The sequence below is a fragment of the Lissotriton helveticus genome, chromosome 6 (assembly GCF_964261635.1).
Source record: "Lissotriton helveticus chromosome 6, aLisHel1.1, whole genome shotgun sequence".
Lineage (NCBI taxonomy): Eukaryota > Metazoa > Chordata > Amphibia > Caudata > Salamandridae > Lissotriton > Lissotriton helveticus.
This window is the reverse complement of record NC_136067.1, coordinates 461211575-461236886: the sequence shown is the minus strand read 5'-3', so window position 1 is coordinate 461236886 and position 25312 is coordinate 461211575. Positions and strand designations below refer to the sequence as shown.

The window sequence follows — 25312 nt, the reverse complement described above, 5'->3', positions numbered from 1 at the left end:
TGGGGTCCGTTGTGCTGGCGGGAGGGTTCTGGCGGAGGGAGGTGGTGAGCTGCTCGGTGATTATCTTACTCCAGCTTCTTCGAGGAATCTGTTGCGGGTGGTGGTGGGTGGTTGTTCTTCTGAAGCTGAAGTGGGTGCAGCTGTGGTCAGTCCAGTGGAGTCTGGTGGAGTGGCTGAAGGAGATGTGCTCGCTGGAGGAGAAGATGGGGTCAAGCGTGTGGCCGGCGTAGTGGGTGGGGGTGTTCACCAGTTGCTTGAGTCCGAGGTTGGCGAGGTTGTCCAGTAGGGTGCTGTCCTTGGTGTTCTCCAGGTGGATGTTGAGGTCCCCTAGGAGGATGTGCCAGCGGAGGGGAGTGCGTACAGGCTGATGAAGTCTGCGATGTCTTCGCTGAATTGTGTGCGTGGTCCCGGGGGTCTGTAGATGAGAGTTCCTCTAAGGGTGGTCTTGGGATCGGTGTGTATCTGGAAGTGGAGGTGTCCGGTACAGTGTAAATGTGTGATTATGATTCTAATGTGTTTTGGATAATACAAAGGCTAGTTTTTTTATATAACCTTGTGTGGAGTTTCCTTTGTAGTGTTTCCAGTGTGTTGCTGCTGTGTGTGTGTTTTGCGCAAACGCTTAACACATTGCCTTTGGGATAAGCCTGACTGCTTGTGCCAAGCTACCAAGGGGGTAAGCAGGAGTGATCTTCAGTGAGTAACTCCCTTGCCCTGACTAGAGTGGTGGTTTCTGCCTGGCTTAGGCGCAAGCCCTAGCCAACCAGAAATCCCATTTCTAACAGCAACAATCAAAGTCACAGTCTAAAATGTCAAATATGAACAAAGGTGCAGTTGGCAAAAAATATGCCTCTTCACCCAAAGCAACCTAAGAAGGGTTATCGCATTTCAAATCTTCTACCTCAAGGTTTAGTCAGTAGGTAGCCTTCACCAAATCCCTTGCCTTGTAGTGTAATCTGTGAGATTGCATGTAACAAAATAACTGATGTTAACACAGTATTAAAGTTTCACACTTAAAGTCCTGTTAGCTTGAACAAATGCTTTTCGAGTTAAATGTGTCAGGTCACTGCTTTAGTCATAACTTTAAGTAATAAACATCTCAGGCTGTTAACTTTGATCATAGGTTTGTCAACATAAGTAAACAATTATAGCCTGCCATTCTCACCCAAAGCATTCCCACAAGACAATATATGCAATACAAGTTCTTTTTTTTTCGTGGAAGCACATCGATTCTGCCCAACTGAATGCTGTGCTCCAGGCAATCAACATGTGAGTGAAGTCTCAGCCCCTCTATATGTGTTGCTTCTTAGAGCTATGTATCTGTTGTTCACCCAAGCTGTGGTGAAAGTCGTTAAAATGGTACAATTTAAAATCTAATGGGAGACAAGAATTTAGCAAATAAGGTGAAGATTAATGTATTGATTAACTTTGCATCGAAGACTACAATCATCATGTTTATAGTGTTAGTTTGTCAAGGGCGCCAAGGACTCCCTAAAATATAACTAAATAACTTGTGAGTGGCATAAATATGTTAATTACTTTCTCCTTTAACAAGAGCAATAGTGACGGAGTACGAGCGAAGAAAACTATTTGTAACAGAACATTTATGTGTTATTGTTAAAATGCTAGAGGGACCATGTATTTGAAAGGTTTTCACTATGACTGCATTTGTGAGTAAAGTGAGCAATTATATGAAAAATTCAGTTTATACATTCAGTGCTGAGCAATCTTCTTGCACATTCATATCAAGGAATATTAAATACAATCATGTCAATAATTTTTGCAGAATTGTCCATATTCATAGTGCAGAAAATATGGTACGGTCACGTGATCAGCGGTGGCAGTTTGTATTGAACGTTTGAGAATGTAGGTCCAGCAGTAGTGGGATGTTTATTCAATTCAATCGAATGTGCTCAGATATCTAGCTCACAATTACGTTCTGTCCAAATGTTAATTGAAAAGCTCTTTCATGCCTCAGAGATGTTTGCTTTAATTGAATTAGTTGCCTGCTCTAATTCCCCCATATTGTGTGGTTACGATTTTTAAATTTATTACAGCCAAAGGGGCTTGATTCACTGAAAAACTAAAATGGCAATTAGTAGAGTGTAATCTGCACAAAAAGCCTTCTGCATAATTGTGTACATTTTTAAAAGGGGGGTTTTCACGTATAACATCAGAACTAGCATGTACAGGATGAACTCATGAACATGAGTTATAATCATGCAGACTCAAGTGCTTAAGTTTAGGTCCGAGTCCCACAGGGGGGTAGCGAGTGTTAATTTACAGCACCATCCTAGCTTTTGTGTCGTCAACTTCCACACTCTCACCACGGTCTTCGTGGGGTAGCAGCCCCCTCCTTCCATAGAGTGTCCCGGGTAGTATTCTGGGTCCATTGCTACGCCGTCACCATTCAGGGATGGTTTTAGCCTCCTGGTTTGAAGCCCATAGGCCACCCGAAACCGAGCTTCGCCACCGCGCCCCAGCCACGCATCACCCCACAGTACTTCGAGGCCAAGAGTACATTCTGTTTTAAGCAGTAAGAACCATATTTTCCAGTGATGTGCATTACAACTACGAATAGTGTCGACATCCTAAGTGCGCCTGCCTACTAGGAATAACTCATAGTTTTTTATTAAAATTATATATGTAAAGATTATCATTTTTAGTTTAACATTTTTATTGCAAGTATATGGCTCCTTCTTTTTATTTGCGCATCCTATGCTCGCAATAAAACATCCGAAACAAGTACAATAGCACCAGCTTACAAAGGCCAGGTGTATTTGTTTTGGTCAATGCCTATAAAGTATTGTCTGCCATATGTAGTATGTACTTAGTCCCTTTGGCAGCTTTATGAGACCACTTCTAAATAGCAGTGGGTGAAAATGAATAGAAAGTTAGTTTAGCAGGTTAATATGCTTCCCATCCATACCAAAGAATATCTCTTGCAGTGTAGTTCAAGAACATCCATACAATTCTGTTATATAGCACTACAGCTGTTCTTAAAGCCATACAATAAATTGATCAGTGGGCCTGAAATTATGCTGCTTTTAAATGAATTGGTGCACAGCATACAAAGTAAAATGTATTATTAAGCTTTCATTTGGCCCAAGTCAAATTATTTGTTCCCATCAGATTTAATAAGCTTTATTCGACAATTTAGTCATAAAATCACACAAAGAATAAACATATGCAATAAAAAATATATGGTCAACATGCTAATACAAATAGTTTCTAGTATGAGAGCCAAAGAAATTACTTTAGAACGTGGTAAAAACAACCGTCAGTTTCTATGGCCCCATAGTAAATGCCTAGTGACTTAAGGACACATATGAAAATATTAGTATCCAGCATGTCAGAACGGGAAATGTACTTAAGCATGTGATAAATAAATGAAGGGGAAGAACACATCTTAATGGGAAAATAAATGTAACAATGCAATGCATCACTGTCCATGATATGGAACAATCAATTGATGTAGTTAACAGCAATAACATTTGTTTAAGACACATTGCAAACCTAGCTCTAATGACCCATGTGCACCCGAGAAACTTTGCGATGGCACATGAATACGTGAGTTTTGGGTCCGATCTAAGAATTCGAAGCGCAGACCAACTGCTACGGGTCCCCATCAGTTTGCATAATGGTTTAATCCATTTCTGGAGGGAAACAATATAGCCCGGACAGGCAAAAAAGACGTGTCCAATCGAATTTGTGATTATTTGCAATTCAGACACAAAATGTCACCATTTGGAGCCCATTTGTTGTTAAATGTTTTCAGGGCAGTGGGCCAACCCTGAATTGGAAATAAAATGTCTTGTCCGGGGGTGCAGTGATGGCATCCCAATAAGCCTCTAGGAAAATGCTACATTTTAAATCGAAGAATCTACCTGTTGAAGATTGATTAACAGGCATTTGTGCCTCCAATTGTCTGACCCACAGCCAATAATGTTTTTAGCATCACTGCTGTCAAGCTTGATGCAGATGATGGGGTGTACGATAGACTTCACAGACCGATGGTAGGTAATTGCTTTATTTGATGACTAGCAGCCCATCCCGACCTTGTCCGGGTGCAACAGGCTTCCCCGACCCCCGCCCGCCCCAACATTGTGCAGCAGCCCGGGCCCCCGCCCGGCCCGTCCCCCGCCTGCCCTGACCCCCGCCTGCCCCAACCCCCGACTGCCCCGACCCCCACCTGCCCCGACATGGGTCCCATTACCTGAGCCACCGCTCCTCCTGCCTGTCCGCTGGCCTGTCCGCTGTGTCCGCTGCTCGCACCGCCGGTGGCCTGTCGGCTGCTCCTCACGTCACCGCTCCTCCCCCGCGCCATGTCCGCCGCTCCTCGCCGCGCTCCTGGACACCGCTCCTCCCCGCGCTCCTGAAGTGAGCACGCACGTTGCGGCCGGCGCTACTTCGGAGGGACTACTTTCTTTTTTACTGTAATTTTTTTAAATAACGTTTTTTTTAAAATTTATATAGCCTATAACCATCTACACACCCTGACGATTCCAACGGTGTATCGGGTGTGTGGACTGGCTCTGTGGTTCCCGAGTTTACCCGCCTCAAAGGCTGAAAGTTCTTCCTTTATTATAGTAGTATAGATTAAAAAAATCATTACAAACGGAGATGAAACACAGTATATAAACAAAGAACACATTTAAAATGAAAATTTCTTAGCAGCATTAATAGCGGACAACAATAAATAAGGTGCAATTGTGAAAATTTGCTAGAAGGCTATTTCCAAACCCTATCATAACATTTTTATTAAACGCTTTGTCTTTAGTCTTAAAATCAGTAAATCCTGGGGGGCGTGGCTGACAGCCGACTAAGATGGCTGCTTAGCCCAGGAGCTCCGGTGGGAACACAGGCCTACAATCGATCCGATCACTTATCCGGACACGTACAGACCCCCCAAGAGCCTGAGCCTGCACCTGCGGCCGGGCGGCACAGTCCGGTGAAACTCCGGAGAAAATCCGACACCAGCAAGTACCCAAAACATCGCGGACATCGAGGCGGCCTACATAGCAAACAGAGCCGGGACCTGGAGTGCGTTGTGACACCGATTCAAGTCACAGACAGCTCGGCCTGCAGACGGGGGCACACGCCGAAGGACGGGAAACGGCACGAATTGACCGCAAACACCGACCGGCGGGTCGGAAGGAGCGTGCCTGCATCCTGCCCATTAAGTCTCGAGGGAAGAGGCAGGAATAAAGCGAAAACCCAACGTGCTTCCAACAAAGATCCCCCGAGGCCCAGAAAACAGTGATTTTAAAATGCACAATAGCGAAAACACCCAGCAGCACCGCAGAGACCCGGAAGCTCGGAAGGGTGAGTGCCATCCTCCCTCACGCTGGTAACTTGCCCGGATCCAGACGGACAATTTATATTCAATTAATCCGCAAAACGCTCAAGAACACCATAAAGAGGAACGCTGCGACGCATTCACACACCAATTCACGCAAAGTCCAGGGTGGGACACGGCGCTAAACGAACCATCTCCCCTTCTTTGGCACTGCACAAGGAGTACAGAATAAGGCTCAATAGACACCAAGCTTGTAACCCACAGCTCGACGGCTGGGTATCCATCGTGATAGCTCCCGCGCTATTCTATCTGCCGACCTGGGATCTGGAGGGTAGCCCTTACCCCAATCTAGCAGCGATTCCTACAAGAAAGCTGAGTGAAAAGACTATGGACTGCGCACTGGCAGCAAGAACACGAGGCGAAAGTTTGTGGACTAACGGACAAGCTCAAATCCACACGAATCTTAAGCGCCTGCAGTAACCAACTACGCAATATCGCACCGGAATACTTGAGAGGCCGTCCTCTCCACAGTGGGACGCATTCACTGAGCCACTGCACCCTCTGAGACGACACACCAAGGGACACTACTGCTTTATTGCAAGAATCACAATCGGCGATACATAGGGTGTAGAAACATGGCAGCCCAAACTAAACTGGATAAGTTCGCCTTCGACAAAAACTCAACGACGCAGCCGGAAGGATGCACTTCCACGGGCAAAACCCAGGACACAGAAGGGGCGAAGAAGATAACCATGGAAGACATCATGGCAGCATTGACAAATGTTCAAAATACGGTTGGCTCAATATCCACGGATGTCTCCCTCCTTCGGGTGGACCTCCACAAAATGGCAGACAGAGTAAAAGAGGTGCAAGTGGTGGCAAAATCGCTGGTGGTGGATACGGCGGAACTCCAAACTGAAGTCGCCATACTCAAAAAGGAACATAAAATACTTATAGACAAACTGATCAAGAAGGACGCGCATGACGCAATAATGTGCGTATACTTGGAATTCCGGAAATGGAGGGCAAGCAAGCAATGGACCTATACGTAGAAGAGCGCTCTGCTAAGTTGGGGTGGCGGGAAGTTATTGAACCGCGTAGCAGGGAGGCAGGGGGGATGGGGTGGCATTGGGTAAGGAAAGTTAACTGGTTCGGTTTTTTGTTCATAACTGTTCAAGGCAATGAAGATATAAACACACGACATTCAGTAGGTAAGGCACTAACTACAGTATACACTAAGAATAACAAAAGTTACGTTTACATACATAAGATGTTGGGACACGACACACATGTAGATTATGCTCAGACCCTATTTGACTACACCAAGACAACACACATATATGGCTCCTAACGCACGAAACAATATTCCAGTTGTAACAACACAAGAGGCATCGCCCGCTCCCCTTAAAATTGTAACTTGGAACGTGAGGGGACTGGGAGACAAGATAAAAAGAGGTCTGGTACTGCAGGCTCTTAAGCGTCTTGGTCCAACACTTGTACTCTTACAGAAAACTCACCACACAGGGTCAGCATGTAAAGCAATGGATAGGTGGGGATATAAAATGGCAGCACACTCTCAGTTCTCCACCGGATCTAGAGGCACAGGCATACTGGTTAAAAAATCTTCCACGTTCATTACCATACAGACCAAAACAGATGACCAGGGACGCTTTGCTGCGATTCAGGGTCAATGGGAGGGTAGGCTTCTGAACGTGGTTTCAGTCTACATACCACCGGCACTTCACACTGAGGCTCTACCGGCGCTCGGAGAATTCTTATTAGCACTCCCGGTGGGAGACCTCATTATAGGAGGGGACTTCAACGCCACAATAGATGCAACGATAGATAGACTCCCGGCACGAACACATGCACCTGGGCCCTCACGATTCCGTGGCTTTACTGAGGCAATGGGCCACATAGATGTATGGAGACACACGCACCCGGAGACGCATCAATATACATATCACTCTGCAGTACATAACAGCCTCTCTCGTATAGATTATTTTTTTATGTTGGACGCTGGCCTCCAAAACATTGAAACAGTTGACATAAAACCTAGAGGCATATCTGACCACTCCCCAATGCTACGTACACTCGCATGCCGAGTTAAATCTTGCAGACGCATATATCCTATATACCCAGGATACCTGGCGATCCCAAAGATTAAGAAAACACTCCGCAAAGCAACCGAACTTTACTTTGCGGAAAACCCGGCATCAGTCGACCCAGCTATAACATTATGGGAGGCATATCAAACGGTATTTAGGGGACAGGCATAGCATCGATCACAAGATATAAAAGAGATCAACAAAAAGAATTGACAGAGCTGGAAACAGCGCTAACAGCAGCAGAAACGGCTCATTCGGCAAATCCGACCCAAGAAACGGCACACACCCTAAAACTAAGCCAACAACAATATCTAGATCAACTACGAATTCAGACGGCTGGACACATTATGGCGACGAGAGATAGGGTGTATGACCTGGGCGACAAGGCTGGTAAAATGTTGGCATGGTTAGATAGGAAAGGGGACGGAGTAAGGGGAATACAACAACTGCGTACGAGAGATGGCACACTAACATCACATCCCTGAGACATAGTCAGCATCTTAGCAGAACACTTTAGGGAGGTATACACCCCCACGACAGCCCCAACAGAGGTTGCGATACGGGAAGCCCTAGGCCACATTGAGTCGACCTCCCTCCCATCGGAAGCGACTTCAGACTTAGAAGCAGACTTGACACTCGCAGAAATCCAAACCGCAATACATTCGGTGAAATCCGGAAAGGCACTGGGCCCAAACGGGATACCGGTTGAATGGTACAAACTAATGGCGGAAACACTAGCCCCACATCTCTCGGCAATTTATGAAGCATGTCTAGAAAAAGCTGAGCTACCACCGGACCAAAGGACCGCGACAATCGTGGCGATTCCGAAGCCTGGTAAACCACAAACAGAGGCCTCGTCGTATCGTCCGATCTCGTTACTCAACGCAGAGGGTAAAATCCTCGCGAAGTTATTAGCAAATAGAATGCTAAACCATCTACCACAATTGATACACCCGGACCAATCCGGGTTCATGCCTCACAGAAACACAACTCTGAATCTCAGACGAGTCCAGGGAGTGATAGCACAGGCCTCAGAACTGACAAGATCGGCAGCGACATTGTCTCTGGACGCAAACATGGCGTTTGCCATGGTGGAGTTGAGGTACCTATTCGAAGTACGGGCACATATGGGCTTCGGCCCTAAGTTCTGCGCTTGGGCGAGACTCCTATACACAAATCCGGCTGCACGAGTAACAGCCAACGGCCACATATCAGACGAGATAGACCTGGCACGGGGTACACGTCAAGGTTGCCCCCTGTCGCCTCTGCTATTCGCAGTCGCGTTGGAACCTCTAGCAACATTACTTAGGCAAACCCCGTTACTGAAAGGGATCACAATGAAAGACGGGTGGGAAGATCGTGTTTCGCTTTACGCGGACGACATGCTGATCTATCTCACGGAACCAGAGGACGGAATACCTGAATTATTGAATATATGTGATGCCCTTGGGCGCCTCTCAGGTTACGAAATAAACTGGTCTAAATCGGTGCTATACGTGTTAAAGGGTCCTGCACCGCTACTTCCGACAGCGTGTCCACTGATGGTGACGGAAGACTCGTTCAAGTACTTGGGAATTCATATCACCAAATCCACAACAGACTTCTTATCCAAGAACTTAGCTCCCCCACTAGAGCGGCTTAAACGGGACGTGGCACATTGGGCCAGACTACCACTTGCGCTCCCTGGTAGGGCAGCGCTGTACAAGATGAAGGCCCTCCCTAGGTTCCTATACGCCCTTGAAAACACGCCCGACAGAATCCCAGTCCGTTACTTTCGGCAGGTGGCGACACAGGTATCAACACTGCTATAGGGCAACGGCACATCTCGCATAGCACAGGCGAAAATTAACAATAGCTGGTACGACGGAGGGATAGCACTCCCAAACCTCCAACTCTACTACTGGGCCGCGCAACTCAAATTCATTAATCATTGGATACACACACCTCACGACAACCCAGCATATAGCGCAGACAGGGCGCAACTAGGAACAAATAACATGCTAGCTGCACTCTATAATAGAAGCATGCTCTCGAAACTGGTAGGGCCTACTAAACACACAACGTTGATCTGGTATGCGGCACAGGCCAAATTGGGCTGGAAAGGGGTGATCACGAAACTAACCCCTCTCTGGGACACCAAAGCGCTGGGAAATCTGCGGCAGAGTAAGGGCTTTGCACAATGGGATAACATAGGTATATCCACAGTGGGTGACTTATGGGAGAAAGGAACGGTGATACCGTTCTCACAGTTGCAACAGCAATATAACCTAGGCCCAAACGAAAAATTTAGGTACATGCAAATTAGACATGCGCTGCTACAGACACTTTCGCTAAATACAGAGCTCCCTGAAGCCTCCCCGTTAGAGGACCATCTACTGACGAACCATATGCCACAGAGTGCCACCTCTTTCTCATATCGAAAACTGCTTAACAATTTGCCAGACCCCATGGGAACACTGAAAGAGAGATGAACTGCAGAAATAGGAGACATAGATGACCATCAATGGAGAGAGGCCCTAGCATCACCCAAAGAAGTGGGCATCTCTACCAGACTAAGATTAGTGCAACTTAAATTTTACATAGAATATACTATACTAGAACTACACTACATAAAATACAGAGAGCACCACACCCATTTTGCCTGAGGGGCTGCGGACACGAAGGTACATTCTTCCATACATTGTGGGACTACCCAATGATAGCAAGCTACTGGAAACAGGTACTCCGCACTATCTCTCAAACGACAGACACATCTCTACTACCAGACCCAAAACGTTGTTTACTAAACATATGGGGACCTAACGACCTTACACGTTATGGGTTGATATGGTCCACTTTAGGTCTAATAATTGCTAAAAGAGACATTGCACAGAAGTGGGGTGCGGCAGAGGTACCAACGCTATCTACTTGGTGCAGAAACATGGATCTAACGATGGTAATCGAGCGTGCAGTATATACTACAAGAAAATGTCCGCGGAAATGGAATAAGATCTGGGCAGCATGGAACACTTTCAGAGGGGACATATGTGATCCACTGCCGGAATCGGATGACGATAGCTCAGATGAGGAGACAGACTAGGCCTACTGGGAAGATGTCATTAAGGTTAGGCACTGACACAGGGTAGGAGTTTATAGGAACATGAAGAAAACATTGATGTGAGAATATGTATGTAAAGTCCTTAACAGAATGTGAATTGTGTACTGTTTCTATGGCCAAGTTTGATACCACTGCAATAACCTTAATAAAAACAGTTTTTCAAAAAAATAAAAATCAGTAAATCCTGTAACAGTTATAATATAGAATTTGGGCATGACTTATTAAAAATATTTAAAACAAGTTTTTCATTTTCATCACCATTTTCATGAACAACGTATTACCGAACTAACATTTAGAGTCGGTTTTGGCTAATAGTTTTGTTTCGGCTATAAAGATAAACTTTACAAATTGGGAGATCAGACGAAGCGTTGACCCAGTAAGACAAGTAATGATGGCATGTCGACATGTTCTTACAGCCAGTTCGTTAAAAATAGGTCTTAAAAGTGTCTTCCGCTCTTCTAACAAATGGGGGCATGTAGTCACAATGTGTATTAAAGTTTCATCATGGGAACCACATAACCTACAATGGTTAGAGGACCAATTTTTTTCCCATTTGGGTATTCCGTCCTCAGTGGGGTATCTCCCAAACCACAGTAACATACATTTTTCCCGTAAAAATGATTTTAGGTGGGTCAACAAATATAATTGGGGTTCTAATTTAATGAATGAGTTAGTAATTGACCAAGAATGGTACTTTATTCTAAGCTCATCTTTATCTAAAATAATCCATAATAGGTTGGCTGATCTATTTAATGTTTGTTTATAAACATATTTTTCTCCTCCCCTCTTCTTCAAATGTTGGACAATTAAAATTGTTTAAACTCTCGTTTAAAAAGGATCTCCAGCTACAAGAATGCTCATACCTTGTTATCTCCTGCCAAAATTGGTTGGCAAGGGTATCTTGTTCTGAGCGATATAATGAGTATAGCATTTTAAAAAAGGCAGATTGCCGTACCAGAGATTGCCTCTTCAGACCAAATTCAAATCTAACATTAGCATGTCCTATGTGCTTCGGAATCCTAAAAACTGATTGAAAAACATTTATTTGCAGGTCATCAAGAATTTTTGCGTCTTTACCACGAAAAATCATTGAACCATAAGTCAAAGATGGAATCAACTTTGCATTCATGACCTTCAGTAGATGCTCATGGTTTGGACTTGACAACTTATCCCTCAACTTTCTAAAAGCAAAAGACAATGCTGTTGCCTTTGCTTTGAGATTAGTAAAGTGCTGTTTAAATGACATTATCATCAAATGTTATTCCTAAATATTTATAAAATTTTACAGTTTCAATAAGTAACCCATTAATGTTCCATTCTTTCTTATCTGCTTTTTACCACCTATAATCATTATTTTTGTCTTTTTGGTATTCATTTTCAAAGCATTAAGGGCTTTTAAAATCTTTTTAATTTGGTGGAGCCAGGAAATGTTCTTGAATGTGTCAGTCTCAATCACGTCTTTTAAGGCCAATCTGTACTGTGCCAATTCTGGTTGGGCCCAGAGCCTTCTTTAAAACAACAAGGGGCGACATCTAGCTTTGTCAGCTAATGAATTCCTACCTAGGTCCAGCATTAATGGGGCTAGTGCGATGCCAGGTCAGATAGACTTCTCAGGAACTTCTTCTCAGAACTTGTGAAGGAAGATATGTTAGCAAAATCACACAGTTCGGAGCCATAAAACACAGAACTTTCTGCTTTGGCATCATAGATTTGTGAGGCTGGTACAATGGGTTTGCAATAGAAGGAGCTATGTTCTTTGATTATGGCACCAGCAATCTGTTTATTTTTTAGGGTCATTAGGTCCACTTGGGATTTCCATATGAGGGTCGAAGATAAAGTTATGTCCAAGTTGGTGAAAACATCTACCCTTTCTAGTAGTGTCCCACCCAGCTCTAATCTACCTTTAAATGATTTACGTTTCTTAAAAATCATAAACTTGGTCTTTGCAGAGTTGATCTTGAGTCCACGGCATTGCAGAATCTGCAAAGCAAGATAGCACCTCCCATAGTGTTTTGGGTCAATAAGCTGCCTCTGCTGATATCCTCCATCCTCCAATACAGGAGCAGGAACCAGAAAACATGGCATGTGGTACTTATTTTCATCCAGAATCCAGCTTGTTAAGGTGACAAGACATCATTATCATTGATCCAATCCTGGATACTGCCCAAAAGGAGACATGCAGAGACTTTCTGAACACAATCAATCAAGCTGATTGGCGTGTAATTGCACAGAAACAATTTGTAAGGAGTGCGCCAATCTTCTGGGTTATTGTGCTCATGGTTCTTATATTTGAAACAAATGTTTGTAACAAACTGAGAAGATGTCCGCATGTCAAACGCAACTAGGTTATCTACTAGCTCTCTGCTAGGAAGGATCAGCTCGATGATATTAAGGTTCGTGCCAATTTGCAGCTGCCTAATGGCTCCCACAATGTCCTCACTTATGAGCGAGCGACAACCTCTCACCTTCCAAACCCAGAGTATGGGTTTATTTATTAACATGTCCTCCCCTTCTTGGTCTTGAGTTTGCTTGAGTTTGGGTACATTTGTGATAAAAATTGAGCATCTGCGGTGGGAGGCTGGAAAGCCCAACTTAGGAGTGATGTTTGTCAAAGGTGCTAGGGGACGCAAATTGCGACTGCTGTCCTCCCTGGGTTCACGTAGGGCTACATAGGGAGTATAGAACATACTGGCTCAGTCATCTTGGTAATGCCCCGTTCCCCATTTCTTTGTGTTATCTCATATGGTTTAGACACATGCCTATAACTTTTGAAGGGATATATTTACCAGACTCCACTGGTTTAGGATCCCTGCTCGAGGACGAGTTCTCTGAGATATATGTGGTGCTCGTGTCTTTACCAATGTTAATGTTTTTGTAAATAGTTAATTGATTTAGCAGGGTACAGAGGTGTGATACCATAGTTTTGAGCCCCCCACCTCATTACTACATCCTACAATTTGTTGTACTCGATGAGCTTGATCGCCTGAGGCAATATGCATTGTGTTTTTTGTTACATGAGGCCCTACACATGGCGGATGCTGTGGGGAGATATGTCTATTCAACAAAAGGGAGTAATCAATTTCTACACAGGACCAAATACTAAACAAATAAAACAAATAGATCTTAATTTGTGGATGTGTCCTTAGCTTGTGTTTTCCTAGGATGGCCTTTAAAATTACTTGTTATGTTCAGGGCATCCTGCTTGCAGTTGTGAGCTAATCTAGCAGTTGCTTTTAGATCCTGAGTGGAGTTTTGCTTGGGAGTAGTGCCCAAGTTATCACTGGGAGCAAAAACATTTGTGTGGTTCAAGTCTACTCTAGGTTCAGCTTGAGGTGATGTATCTGAGCTAATGAGAGACTCTACTTCCTCAATTAAAAGCTCAATATCCTTGACTGTACAATTATCTGATTTCGTTGCGCTCTTTGGGTGTTTGGCAATACCCTGTGCTGGATCTGATGCCTTTTGTTTGCCAATATTTAGAATGTAGAATGTACTGTACTACGATTAGGAGGCACAATGTGTCTGTATTCCACTAGGTACAAATTTCGGTAGTATTGTGTAGTCAATACAGCAGGCCTGCAGCATGCTTAAATAGCGCTGATTAGCCTCAAGTGTTATCACAAGGGATTTTTGGGAAATGCAGTCCCCAGTGGCAGCGCCCACAGCAGCAGTATGTCTGTGTCTTTGATGGAAATATTGTTTGGATCCCCCAGCAGTGGGAGCCATGAACAACAGGGGTTTCACTCCAATAGCAGATATAGAGCGGCGAGTGCAGCCTCGTTGAGTGAGACTGCAGAGCGATTAAATAGCGCTAATTGCCTCAGGTGTTATCACGAGGAGATTATGGGACATTCAGTCCCCAGCATCTGTGGCAGCTCACCGCCAAGGTATACCTGTGTCCTTGATGGAAACGATGTTTGGATCCCCCAGATGTGGTCTTCAGGACCAACAAGGGTCTCACCCAAATAGCAGATGTGGAATAGTGAACATTCCCATCACTTTCCAGCTTGAACCAGCAATGTCTCTTATTAGTACGTTTATTGTTAATAATTCATAGTTTGAATAATTAAGAGCATTAAAAAATGGTGCTTATATTGTGTAGGAAAACTCGATATACTTTCTGAATTCACCCTCTCCTTGATCTGTAACTGTTATTATGGGTCCATGTTTGTAAAATGTCCTCACTTTGTGAACCAGACAAATATAAACATAGATGTAAATTGAAGAGGAATATGTAGTAGTCTGTAACAAAAGCAGTATCCCCCTTACATTATTGTGTTTAACAACTTGGTAGTCTCTGATCACAAAACAGATTCCAGAAAAAAATAGCTCAATTGTAGTCCATTATCCTGTTAAAATCTACCCAGGTCACCAGCCGCATATATCTGATTAAAAAATCAATGGTTTGCAAATATTTAACAAAGCTAGTTTTAGGTCTATGAATTTCGAATTGTAGACCGAAAATTATCACAATTTCCTGCTATGCACCCAGTTGGCCTTTCTTGAAAAGACCTGAATGATCCCATGTGCGACTTACATGATCATGAAAGATATCCAGAAGATTCTTTTCACTTGATGCATAGAAGCAGTATTATGTAAAATAGGATACCTAACACCATGTCTGCCATTTCAGTTTTGTCTTTATGCATCACCTTAATTTCCACCTTTTTCTTGTAATTAGGATCACTAAATCTTAGAAAAATTATTGGCGCATTCATTCCATTCCTGTTATCAATTTTAACAACTCCTTCCCATTACAATAGAACATGGACTCTTCTTAGCCTTTTTCCATTTGCTTTAATTTTGTTCCGTACTTCTTAGCCTTAGTCACCCTATTTTGTTGGAGCCTAGCAACACTGCCTATAATATTTTTTTGCTTTTCCTTTTATTTTAATTCACAACCATTATATTGTCATTCCCTGCAACTAATGGGCTCTTCATAAACACTACCTGACACTATTGTATCTACTCTCTCTCTCTTTATGCATATGTGGGCTTAAGCTCTCTGCCATTGAATAATCCAAAAATCCACTGGTAAAAGACCCATGCATCATGAAGAGGATCTGTAAGAAAAGAATGAAGGATAAGGTTGATTGCCAGGTTCTTGGTTGCTGTGGAGGGTAGCAGGTTCGTGAAATAAGGAAAGGACAGGGGCTGGGTGGGAGGGAGGGAGGATCCTAAAGGAGAAGGAAATATAAAAACCAGGGAGTCACATAACAATTGCAAGAGTGGACAGGTAAGAGAAAATTATTGAGTGAGACGAATGCTACTTGTTTTGGAATGGATGTGTGCGTCATGGCTCCTACGGGATAAGGATGCAGTCACAAGTATTTGCATCTCTTACCTGAGTCCTATTTGCCTTTACCAAAATCTGTTTTCTCCACTCCCTGAAACATTGATCTCACTCAAGTATTTCTCCCTTGCTACTCACAGAGGGCAACGCCTGTCAGTCTGGTTTCTTCTCAACCAAAATCCAGAGCATTGCCTGTGCTCTTCAGCGGCAGAGAGAAAATCTCCTGGTTTTTTCTGTGGTTGGGGGAGAATAATTGTCAAGAGAATAAGAGTTCATGTAATTTCATGCCATGTTATGTATATTTGTCTAGTGCACATCTTACCATGGAGGTTAATATGGCACTGATGCTGGAGCGGTATGCGCTTAGCTACAGTCGGGGCTAAGTAAAGAGGCAGGTTTTCAGTTTCTTTCAGAATTCAAGAACCAAGGAGGAGGCTCTGATGTACAGGGTCCAGGCTTTTGGACTGACATACAAGAAGGCACAACCAACAGATCTGGCTCTGCATATGGGGGTGGGGTGGAAATAGAAGCCCTGCTAAGCAGAGGTGTCTGGTAGGTTTGTGAAAGTTTACGTGGTTGTTGATGTACATGTGGTGACTGTAGATTAAAACTGTGTATGTCTATGTGTGAGGAATTTGAAGGTTACTCATTTGTGGATTGGGAGCCAGTTGAGCTCTTTGAGGTGTGGGGTGATGTGAGTGTGGGGAGGAAAGTTCAGGATTAGCTAGTCCGATCTGTTATGTATGGTCTGGAGTCAAATGGTCAGTTAAGTGTTGATTCTAGGATGAAGTATATTACACTAGTCCAGCTTGCTAGTGATGAGGGCTTGGGTGAAGGTTCTGTGAGTGTTGGTGGGGAGCCATTTGAAGTTCTTCATGTGCATCCAGAATTTGGGGAAGCAAAAGACAGAGACTGTATTCACTTGGTAGGCCATGGTAAATTGGTTGTCACTTACTATTCCAATGTTCTCTGTGTGGGTTGATGGGAGGAGTATGGGTCTGAATTTGTCAGGCCACAAGGGGGAGTCCGGGAGCGAGGAGTCAAAGACTAGTACTTCCCTCTTATATGAGTTGAGCTTGAGACAGTTTGTTTTCATCCATCTGACTTCGGTCGTACTGGTGGCGAAATTGGTCCCGGTGTTGGTGTTTCGTCAGGAAGGGAGAGTATGAGCTGGGTGTCATCAGCATAGGATATGATGTATATTCCATGGACAAGGATGATGCTGGCAAGTGTGGTCATATAGGCGTAGAAAAAGTGGGACTAAGTGAGGATACTTGTGGATCTCCATAAATGACATAGACGGCATGCAAGGCGAAAGGGGCCAGGTTGCTCGAGTGGGTGAGGTCTGTCAGGCAGGAGCAAATCCAGAAAAATGCATGGCCCTAGATGTCGGCTTCATGCAGTCATTGGATAAAAAGGAAGGAATACTGTGGTGTTTTTCCAGGCATCAAGGTAGGTGGCTGTGATGACTGAGTCAGTCAGGATTGGAGTGAGGGCTGCCGAGATGGGGTCCAGTCCTTTGATAAAAAAAGGGTCTGGGTGCTCAAGACTGTATGTACTGCTTGGTGCTTGTGGTTTCTTGAGAAGTGATAGTAGGCCAGGTAGTCTGGGTAGTCCTCTGGTTGTTGACAGAAATGGGCAGGAGGGTGGCAAGGGTGAAAGGGTCTGGTTGGGTCTCATAGTTTTCATAGATGCTGCAGATCTTGTTGCTGATGCATAGGGACAGCTTTTTCCAGAGGTCCCGAGAGGTGGTTACGCTGGTGAAGTTTATGCTGCCAGAGAGCTGAAGTCTTTCACTACGACAAAGATTTCCTTGGCACGGTTGGCGATGTTTTCGATGCTCTTGGTGAGCATGGGGAATTTGCTGACTCTGATTTGCTGATGGTTGTTGCTGAGGGTGGATTTGTAGGTGCTCTTGTCAGTGTCATCATTACTTTGTCTCCATCTGCCATCAAGCTGCTTGCTAGTGAAGTTTGGTGAGCCTGAGCTTTTATGTGTGACAGCTTGCTTGCATTCTGGTTTTGTTGGGTTTTTTGACTTGGAGAGGTATCTGTGCAGGCAGTGGAGATGAATTCTTGGTGATTGTTGTTGTATTGAGGCCGGTGGTATAGGAGGTCGGAAGACCAGGATGCGTCAGAAATTTTGTTCCAGTCCAGTCTTGAAGATTTGATGATGGAATTTCTGCGGTTGTGTGAGATGGATATGCTGAATTTGATGATGTTGTAGTCGGACAAAGTGATAAGTCTGGGCTTGTCTGCTGTGATGTTGCAGAAGCTGGTAAAGACAGATTCCAGTAGGTTTCCAGTGGTGTGTGTAGGGCATCCAGTAGCTGAGGTAGCCCATGGATGGACAAGTCCTTGAGGAGGTTGGTTGTGTTGGCATTGGTGAGTTATTCTAGGTCGTAGCTTAGGTTTCCAAGGAGTATTAAGGGCCTGGAGTCAAGAATCAGGGAGGTGATGTAGTCTGCAATGGTATTGCCAGAGTTGGCATGTGGTCTAGAAGGGCAGTAGACTAGGGTGCTGCTCAGGGTATAGTTGCCAGTGATAAGGAGTTTTAAGGCTAAGTGTTCCATGTTGCTGGTGGTGCTTTTCGAAGAGGAGGCGCATTGGTTGGATTCTTTGAAAATGATAGAGATTCTGCCACTAGGTCAGTTAAGAAGTTGTCAATGTTTTTTAGTGTTAACTGTAGGGCGAGGATAGAAATTGCCATCACTGAGACTGAATGGGTCAGGTTTTTTGAAACGCTGTATAGTGTACCATCCTCGGAGGAGCCATTGCCCAGTGAACACATAGAGGAGTAAAGAATTATGCCCCCTTACTATAAAATAGAACTCAATATTACTATTGAGGAAGTGTGATTGGGTATAAAAGCCAGCTTGGGAGGCAAGGCGCCGGGCCCTGATCGGGTACCGGTTGACCTCTTTAAGAATAATATGGATTTATGGGCCCCACTCCTGACGAAATTATTCTATGCTAGTTGTTCTGATGGTTTGATATCAACTTGGTTTGAGTCTATTATTATACCTATTTTTAAAAAGGGCGATAGAACTAGTTGCGCGTGCTATCGCCCTATATCTTTATTAGACTCGACCATTAAGATCCTGGGTAGAGTTATTTGAAATAGGTTACAAACCTGGGCTGATGAGCATGCCATAATTAGTGACCTCCAATACGGCTTCAGGGAAAGTCTTGAAACAGTTGATCAGGGCCTTAACTTGCATATACTCTTAGAGAAGTATACTAAAGCTAGAGGTAGCCGGATGTTTTTAACTATTGTGGACTTGTCATCCGCATTCGATTGTGTTACCCATAGCAAGTTATGGCAGATACTGGAACGTTTGGGGGTCAAGGAAAATATTATATTATTCCTTAGGAATCTCTACAAGGGGGCTAAGGATTCAATAAGATTTGGTAAAAATGGTGAGTGCACTAAGGCGTTCAGGATAGCTAGAGGAGTCCGGCAAGGATGTGTCCTTGCCCCTTTTTTACTCACCATCTATATCAACGACTTAGAAAGCACATTACTGCATGAATGTCGGGATATGCCCTTGGCATCAAATCGCTCAATACCCACATGATTAAATGCAGATGATGCGGTATTGATGGCAAGGACTCCACAAGCAATGCAAAAAATGATAATGTCCTTCACTAACTTTATTACCAAATTGGATTTAAAAATCAATTGCACGAAAACATTCTGTATGAATTGTGGCTCAGGGTTAGAAAGAATAAAGAAAACTAAGTTCATTGAATCTAAGCCCCTGGATTTTACTAACACTTTTTTGTATTTGGGCATTTTGTTTGATCGATCCGGCCTTTGGACGCAAGCTGTAAATACAAGGAGACAGTTGTTCTCCAAGTCCATTATAGCCTTGATAACTTTTAGTAGGAAAATGGGTAGAAAACCTATCAAAGAACTGTTTTGCATCTATAAAGCAACTTGCGTGGCAATTGCTATATATGGTGCAGGTATCTAGGGTCATGCCAATGTGAAATCGCTGCAGGTAATTGAAAATAGCTTTTTGAGACATCTTTTATCTGTGCCAGATAGTGTGTCCACCCACAATGGCCATGCAGAATTGGGATTACCATATTTAGAGGATGTTATTAAGGTACAACCAATTCTCCGTTGGCATAGGGTGTGGACGTCTGAGGAGTGTTCTCTTAACCGTTTCATTTTGGGGGATGCACTAAGCCTTGATAACGCCCATAAAATGAAATGGCTATATTATATAAAATCGTTCATTATTAAAATAGGTCACTTGGACTATTTTGTAGAACCCTCTCTAAAGCAGCATATCCCAAGGAAAATATTAAAGAAATTGTGCATGACCTACCTAGAGGATGTTAGAAATAAGATGGAGTTCACCAAAATATCTGTGTTTTCCCATCAACTTATCCTGACTAGGAATGATATGCAACCATACGCAACTTTACAGATGCGAGACTTTGAAAGGTTTTTATTGATACGTTTTAGATTTAATATCTTTTTTAGGCTATTAAGTTTTCCTACTAAGAATGACTGGTCAAATCAACTAATCAAATGCCCATGCGACGATTTGTCTAATCAATCTGACATTCATATATTGATTTTCTGCAAATTATATACGATTCCAAGGAAAAGATGGATTGTACCAATTTTAAAGTACATGGACCTTAGACAGAGTCGACCTGCCTTTTTAGCTATCCGGATGTTGGATGACATTTTTACTGTCGCATCTGTCTCGGCTTTTCTTAAAAATGTTTTTAATTCACGGAAATCAATACTTGAATGAAATTGTTATGGGCCTATGGTATTTTATCTCCTTTCTTAAAATTGTGGTGATGTGATTTTATTGTACTTTTATGGTTATCTTTGATTTATTACCGAATTAAGTTATTGAACTGAACTGATATGAAGTTGTCAATGTACATGTCGATTCAGATCGGGCAGCCATAATACGAAGACTTGGGCTTATCAGGGTCCGTACTGAAACAAACGGACATTACCGTTGCTGACTTCCTCCTGTTTTTGATAAGATTATTCATACTTGTGGTCTTTGGGGCTATGATGATCAGGATTCGTATTTCATATTCTCTGTGGACCAGCTACCTGTATATTGACAACTTATTAAAGCCTTGAAAAAGCCATCCAGTACGACAAAACGTGTGTCAACTGTTGTTCACATCGAACTGTACAAGAAATAAAATAACTCATTAAAAAGAATTAACTCATCGGTCTAATGTATTTATTTTACAATCATTGGAGTTCATTTTACTAATATAGACCTGTCGAATTGACAGACTATGTACAATTCAATTGGTGGTGCTCTGGACATTTATTGCATATTCTTTGTATATTGGGAGATTTCTTTTATATGCTTTGCACTATTGGGATGACATAGTGTTAACTGTTTCTTCGAGCACACTTTATTGTATATTTGTCACAAATGACTTCCTAAAAACTGTGTATGCGCTGGCACCTTTCTAGGCCACTGTCATCCTTATATGGAAGAGGTGTGGCGCAGCAGCCAGGGTGCCTAACTCCGGACCACAGGGTTCACGGTTCAATCCCTGGCTCTGGTGGCAGGTTAACCCAGCACCGTGTGACTCTGGGCAATAGCTTACTTAATCTTCCCGACGTCCCCCAGTGCTGGGGCACCTCAGTCAGAGGAAGATGTGTGCTTTACAAATGCTGGCATTTATATTCTCTCGATGATCAACAACAAGCACATTTCAGATAGGCAAAAAGAAAAAAAAGCAATGATCAATAACCTTTACTTAATCCATTATGCACAACCAAGGACGGCTCCTCAGTTAAGGCAAATGCGTGTCACCCCACTAAAAAATTGCCCCCAGAGATGGAAAAATAAAATGGTAATAAAAGTTAATTTATCATCTTTTTATTTTTCAAAATCCCATCTCGAGCAAAGCGTCAGGATGGGGGGTGGGGCTTTCTGCTGCTGCCAGTCAGGCAGCAGCAGAAAGCAGTAATAGGCAGGGCCAGCCTGATATGCACATTTTAAACCTCTAAAACCCAGCTGTCTTAGACAGCTGGGTTAGGGGCCATATAGGGCTCCAGTGTCCTCTGGATTGGCAAGAGAGGCGGCACCCTCCAATCCTGGTGCTGATCTCATGCAGCATGGGAGCAGTGCCAGTGTCCGTAATTGAAGTTTCATGGAGCGGGCCTGCCTGCCTGGAGAAGACCCGAGCGAGGAGGAGGATGTTGCGCCAGGAAGATAAGTGGGATTATTATTTTGTATCTCTTTTTTACTTTTATTTTTGTCCCCCACCCTCCTTTCAGGCCAGCCGCCATTGTACTCAACATATTAAGAATAAACTACTATGACTTAATAAAGGCTTTACATGCTCTGGAAATGTCAAAATCTTAGCATAACATAATCAGACCGTTCAAGGATGAAAGACATGCATTTGGATGATAGTCTTCATTATTGTTTTGATAACTAATTCACAATTTTTGCCTTACTTTTTGGCGGAATATTCCTGAACAACATATCTCGTGTCAATATTGCGATATGTATGGTCAAGGTGCTTGTGCTTCTTCTGGTAGAAAGGCAGTGCCTTGGCAGACATGGCTTCTCAGTTGTTTCAGCCTGCAATTGAAAAAGAGTTGGAAATCATTAATTGGTTCTTAGTAAAGAAGTATTTTATATTAAGCTCAATCTGCATATACAGAAGAGGTGGATTTGAGTGAAGGAATGAGTTATTGAATTTATAACTCGCACAGTCACTCCTGAGAGTGTCTCTGCATGAGGATTAAGGCAATTACAGATGAGGATACAACATCACAATCTAAAAGGACAAGTCTTAAAAGATTTATGGTAAGCAGATTCCTCTTCAATCCACACCTTACCAGGGAAGCGATTCCAGGCTTGCGCTTTCAAAAAGGAAAAAGGAATTACCCTCTTTTCTGATCCTTTTCATCTTATGGATCTCAACAAGTAAACTGTCCAAGGAGCATAAGGCCGTAAGAGAATGATAGTGTGGCAGACCAGAAACTTAAAAGGCTCAGTGTGCAAACACCAAGGTCTTAAAAAATCATTTTATTAATTGCCAACCAGTGGAAAGCATTGAGATGCTGAGACATATGGTCATGTAGAAGAATTTTTAAAAACATACACAAAGCTACGTTTTGTGCAATCTGCAAATGGTTAATGAGCAACTCTGGTAAGCCCAAATAGAGCACCTTTGTGTAATCCAATCTTGAAGTGATTAGAGCATGGCCTGAGCTAACGTACAGTAAAGGATCTTACTGAGAATGAAGTCGGATGCTCCTGTGAATGCCCCAGTACTTCCCCAGCATAGTATGTAACCAATTGTAATGAGGTATTTTCCTCTCATTTAAGTGCATCAATTAATTCATGAATTCACTTAAAGGCACTAGTACACTTGTGGAAGCATATAAGAACAAGCAATGGCAAAACCACTTTAGAGAAAGACTTGCCTTATGAAAATCCCTACTGTTCCTTCTCCTAATGTGAATAGTCCTATACTTGTTGTCCAGTGAAGACGTTTCCAGAAGGGTCTACAAGCCACCCCAGATCAGCTTCATTCTAGTTGACCTTGTCAGTAAGGTGTGGCTTGCATCCTATGGCACAGTGAGCACAGAACCCGAATCTAGGCCTACTTGTCACGCTCAGCTGCAACAAACAAAGGGATGGTGAATGTTTGAACTAACCATTTGGGATCGCTCAATGCTGTATTCTAGCCCATCAAATTATGCCCACGATATTTTCGTAACTATTCTACCACAATGGTGTAAAGCAATTTTGATGTGATTGCATTTCAGATTGCAAAGTGTGTACCAATCTTTTGTTTGTGCAAGTGTTCATGCTAGATTGCTGTCAAGAAGTCAGAGTGTGGACAAAATATGTTCTGACCCATGTCCTCCTCATCAAATATTAAGCCCACATGGTCAGCCACTGCATCTATACAAGTATTGAAGGAGGGATAAGTGTAGTAGAATTCACCCAGGTAAAAAAAAAACCCTAACTCAGGTTTCACTATAATTTGATGGGGTAGATTTAAACCTTCCTCCTGTCATCAGGGAAACAATATTGTCGTGTATATAACCACTCCCACAGCTAAACTGTTTTACAGTATGTATGCTACAAAATTGGAGAATGGAGGTGTGCAGTGTTTTCACCCAGGGTTACCCAGCCTAATGGTGGCATTTAACTTCGTACTGCTATAGCTCAGCATATTGTTGGAACTATTTAATTGAGAATGTAACTGTGAACCTAGTCTCCTAGCAGAGTAAAATATTTCCCTCCAGATTAACCTTACCAACTAGTGACAGAATTAAAGCCTCTTGTCTACTAATAGGTAGTTTTAACTTATTTTTCTCCCCTTTGGTATATATTTGATCCCACACCATATTGACCAAATATATTGATGTAGGAGGATGACCTTTATTAAGGGCTGAAGCCGGAGTTGGTTGTAAAACCTTCTGCCAGTGAGAGAAGGAACCCTGTGATGAAACATGACACCTTCAGGTGTGCTAGGGTCTTTCTTTTATCCAAATAACTGCCGTTTTTGGCAGGGTAGCTGTGTTGGGTCTTGGGCATGAAATATTGGGGGGACAATGGAAGTAAAATGTCCTGTGGTGAGATGCAAAGAGTGGCAGTTGCCAGTTGGATCTCAGCCCTGCTGGTTTTAGGTCTGATCTTCTAAGGAGAAATAAGTAACTTACATGAAAAGAAATTTGTTGAGCATTTCTTGGTCGATTTTACAGTGGTAATGAGTGGGTATTGAACCTAGTGTGCAGCTCGCAAACTCCATAACTGGCAGGGTCAGTGTGCATAGGAGCCGTGTCAGAAGCATTTGCGTCCGATGATCCTATCGGAAGAGTTGGCATCTGGGTTCCTGGCATGTGATGCTAGTTGCAGCCACTTGGGAGGAGCACCACAGCAATGCTTCAATCGGCATCACAAAGGCAAAAGGATGTGTAGGGAGACATCATATACAGCTTCCATTTTCTCTTGGCATATCATGTCAAGGAGCTGAAACATGCTTTCTTGTGCCATTGTGCTTGACAGAATGATGGTGGTGTCATTGTGGAAAAGAAACTTTCTTGTTTTAAGGCATTTCGGTGTAGAGTGTGGATAATAAGGTATGTACCAGTGATTCACACACCAACACACAGCAGATTAACCCTTATCACAGTGATAAACACACCATGGAGTATCGTACTAATCACGGAGCAGCCAGTATAAACTCCTAGTGCCGATCACAGTAGCAGCAATTTGCACACTAACAACTAGAAATAAGGTCTGTTATTGCTGCAGTGATTATAAACATGTAGTGCTGTTCACTCCAGCAACTAGACTTTATCTGAAACTAGATTCTCAAGCCTCATTTCTATATATTGTTTATTTATATTAATTGCTGACTTTACTTTCAACATGCAACAAAATAAAATACCTCCTCCTGCCTTTCTATCAGCCCTAGGAAATCCTCCTGTTGAATGGAAATTGTGAATAGAGGGTTTTGAGGCATATATGAAGGCAATTGAAGATT

The 25312-nt window shown here is 43.1% G+C and overlaps 1 protein-coding gene across 1 annotated transcript in view; it reads right to left on the bottom strand.

Moving 5' to 3' along the window:
- The window catches only part of MYOM2 (myomesin 2), a 724606-nt gene that overhangs the window by 658931 nt on the left and 40363 nt on the right, over positions 1-25312 (bottom strand). The window contains exon 2 of the mRNA XM_078647923.1: positions 22260-22386. Within this exon, the coding sequence (XP_078504049.1) occupies positions 22260-22366 (107 nt within the window). The 5' untranslated portion in view covers positions 22367-22386. The remainder of the gene's footprint in view (positions 1-22259; positions 22387-25312) is intronic.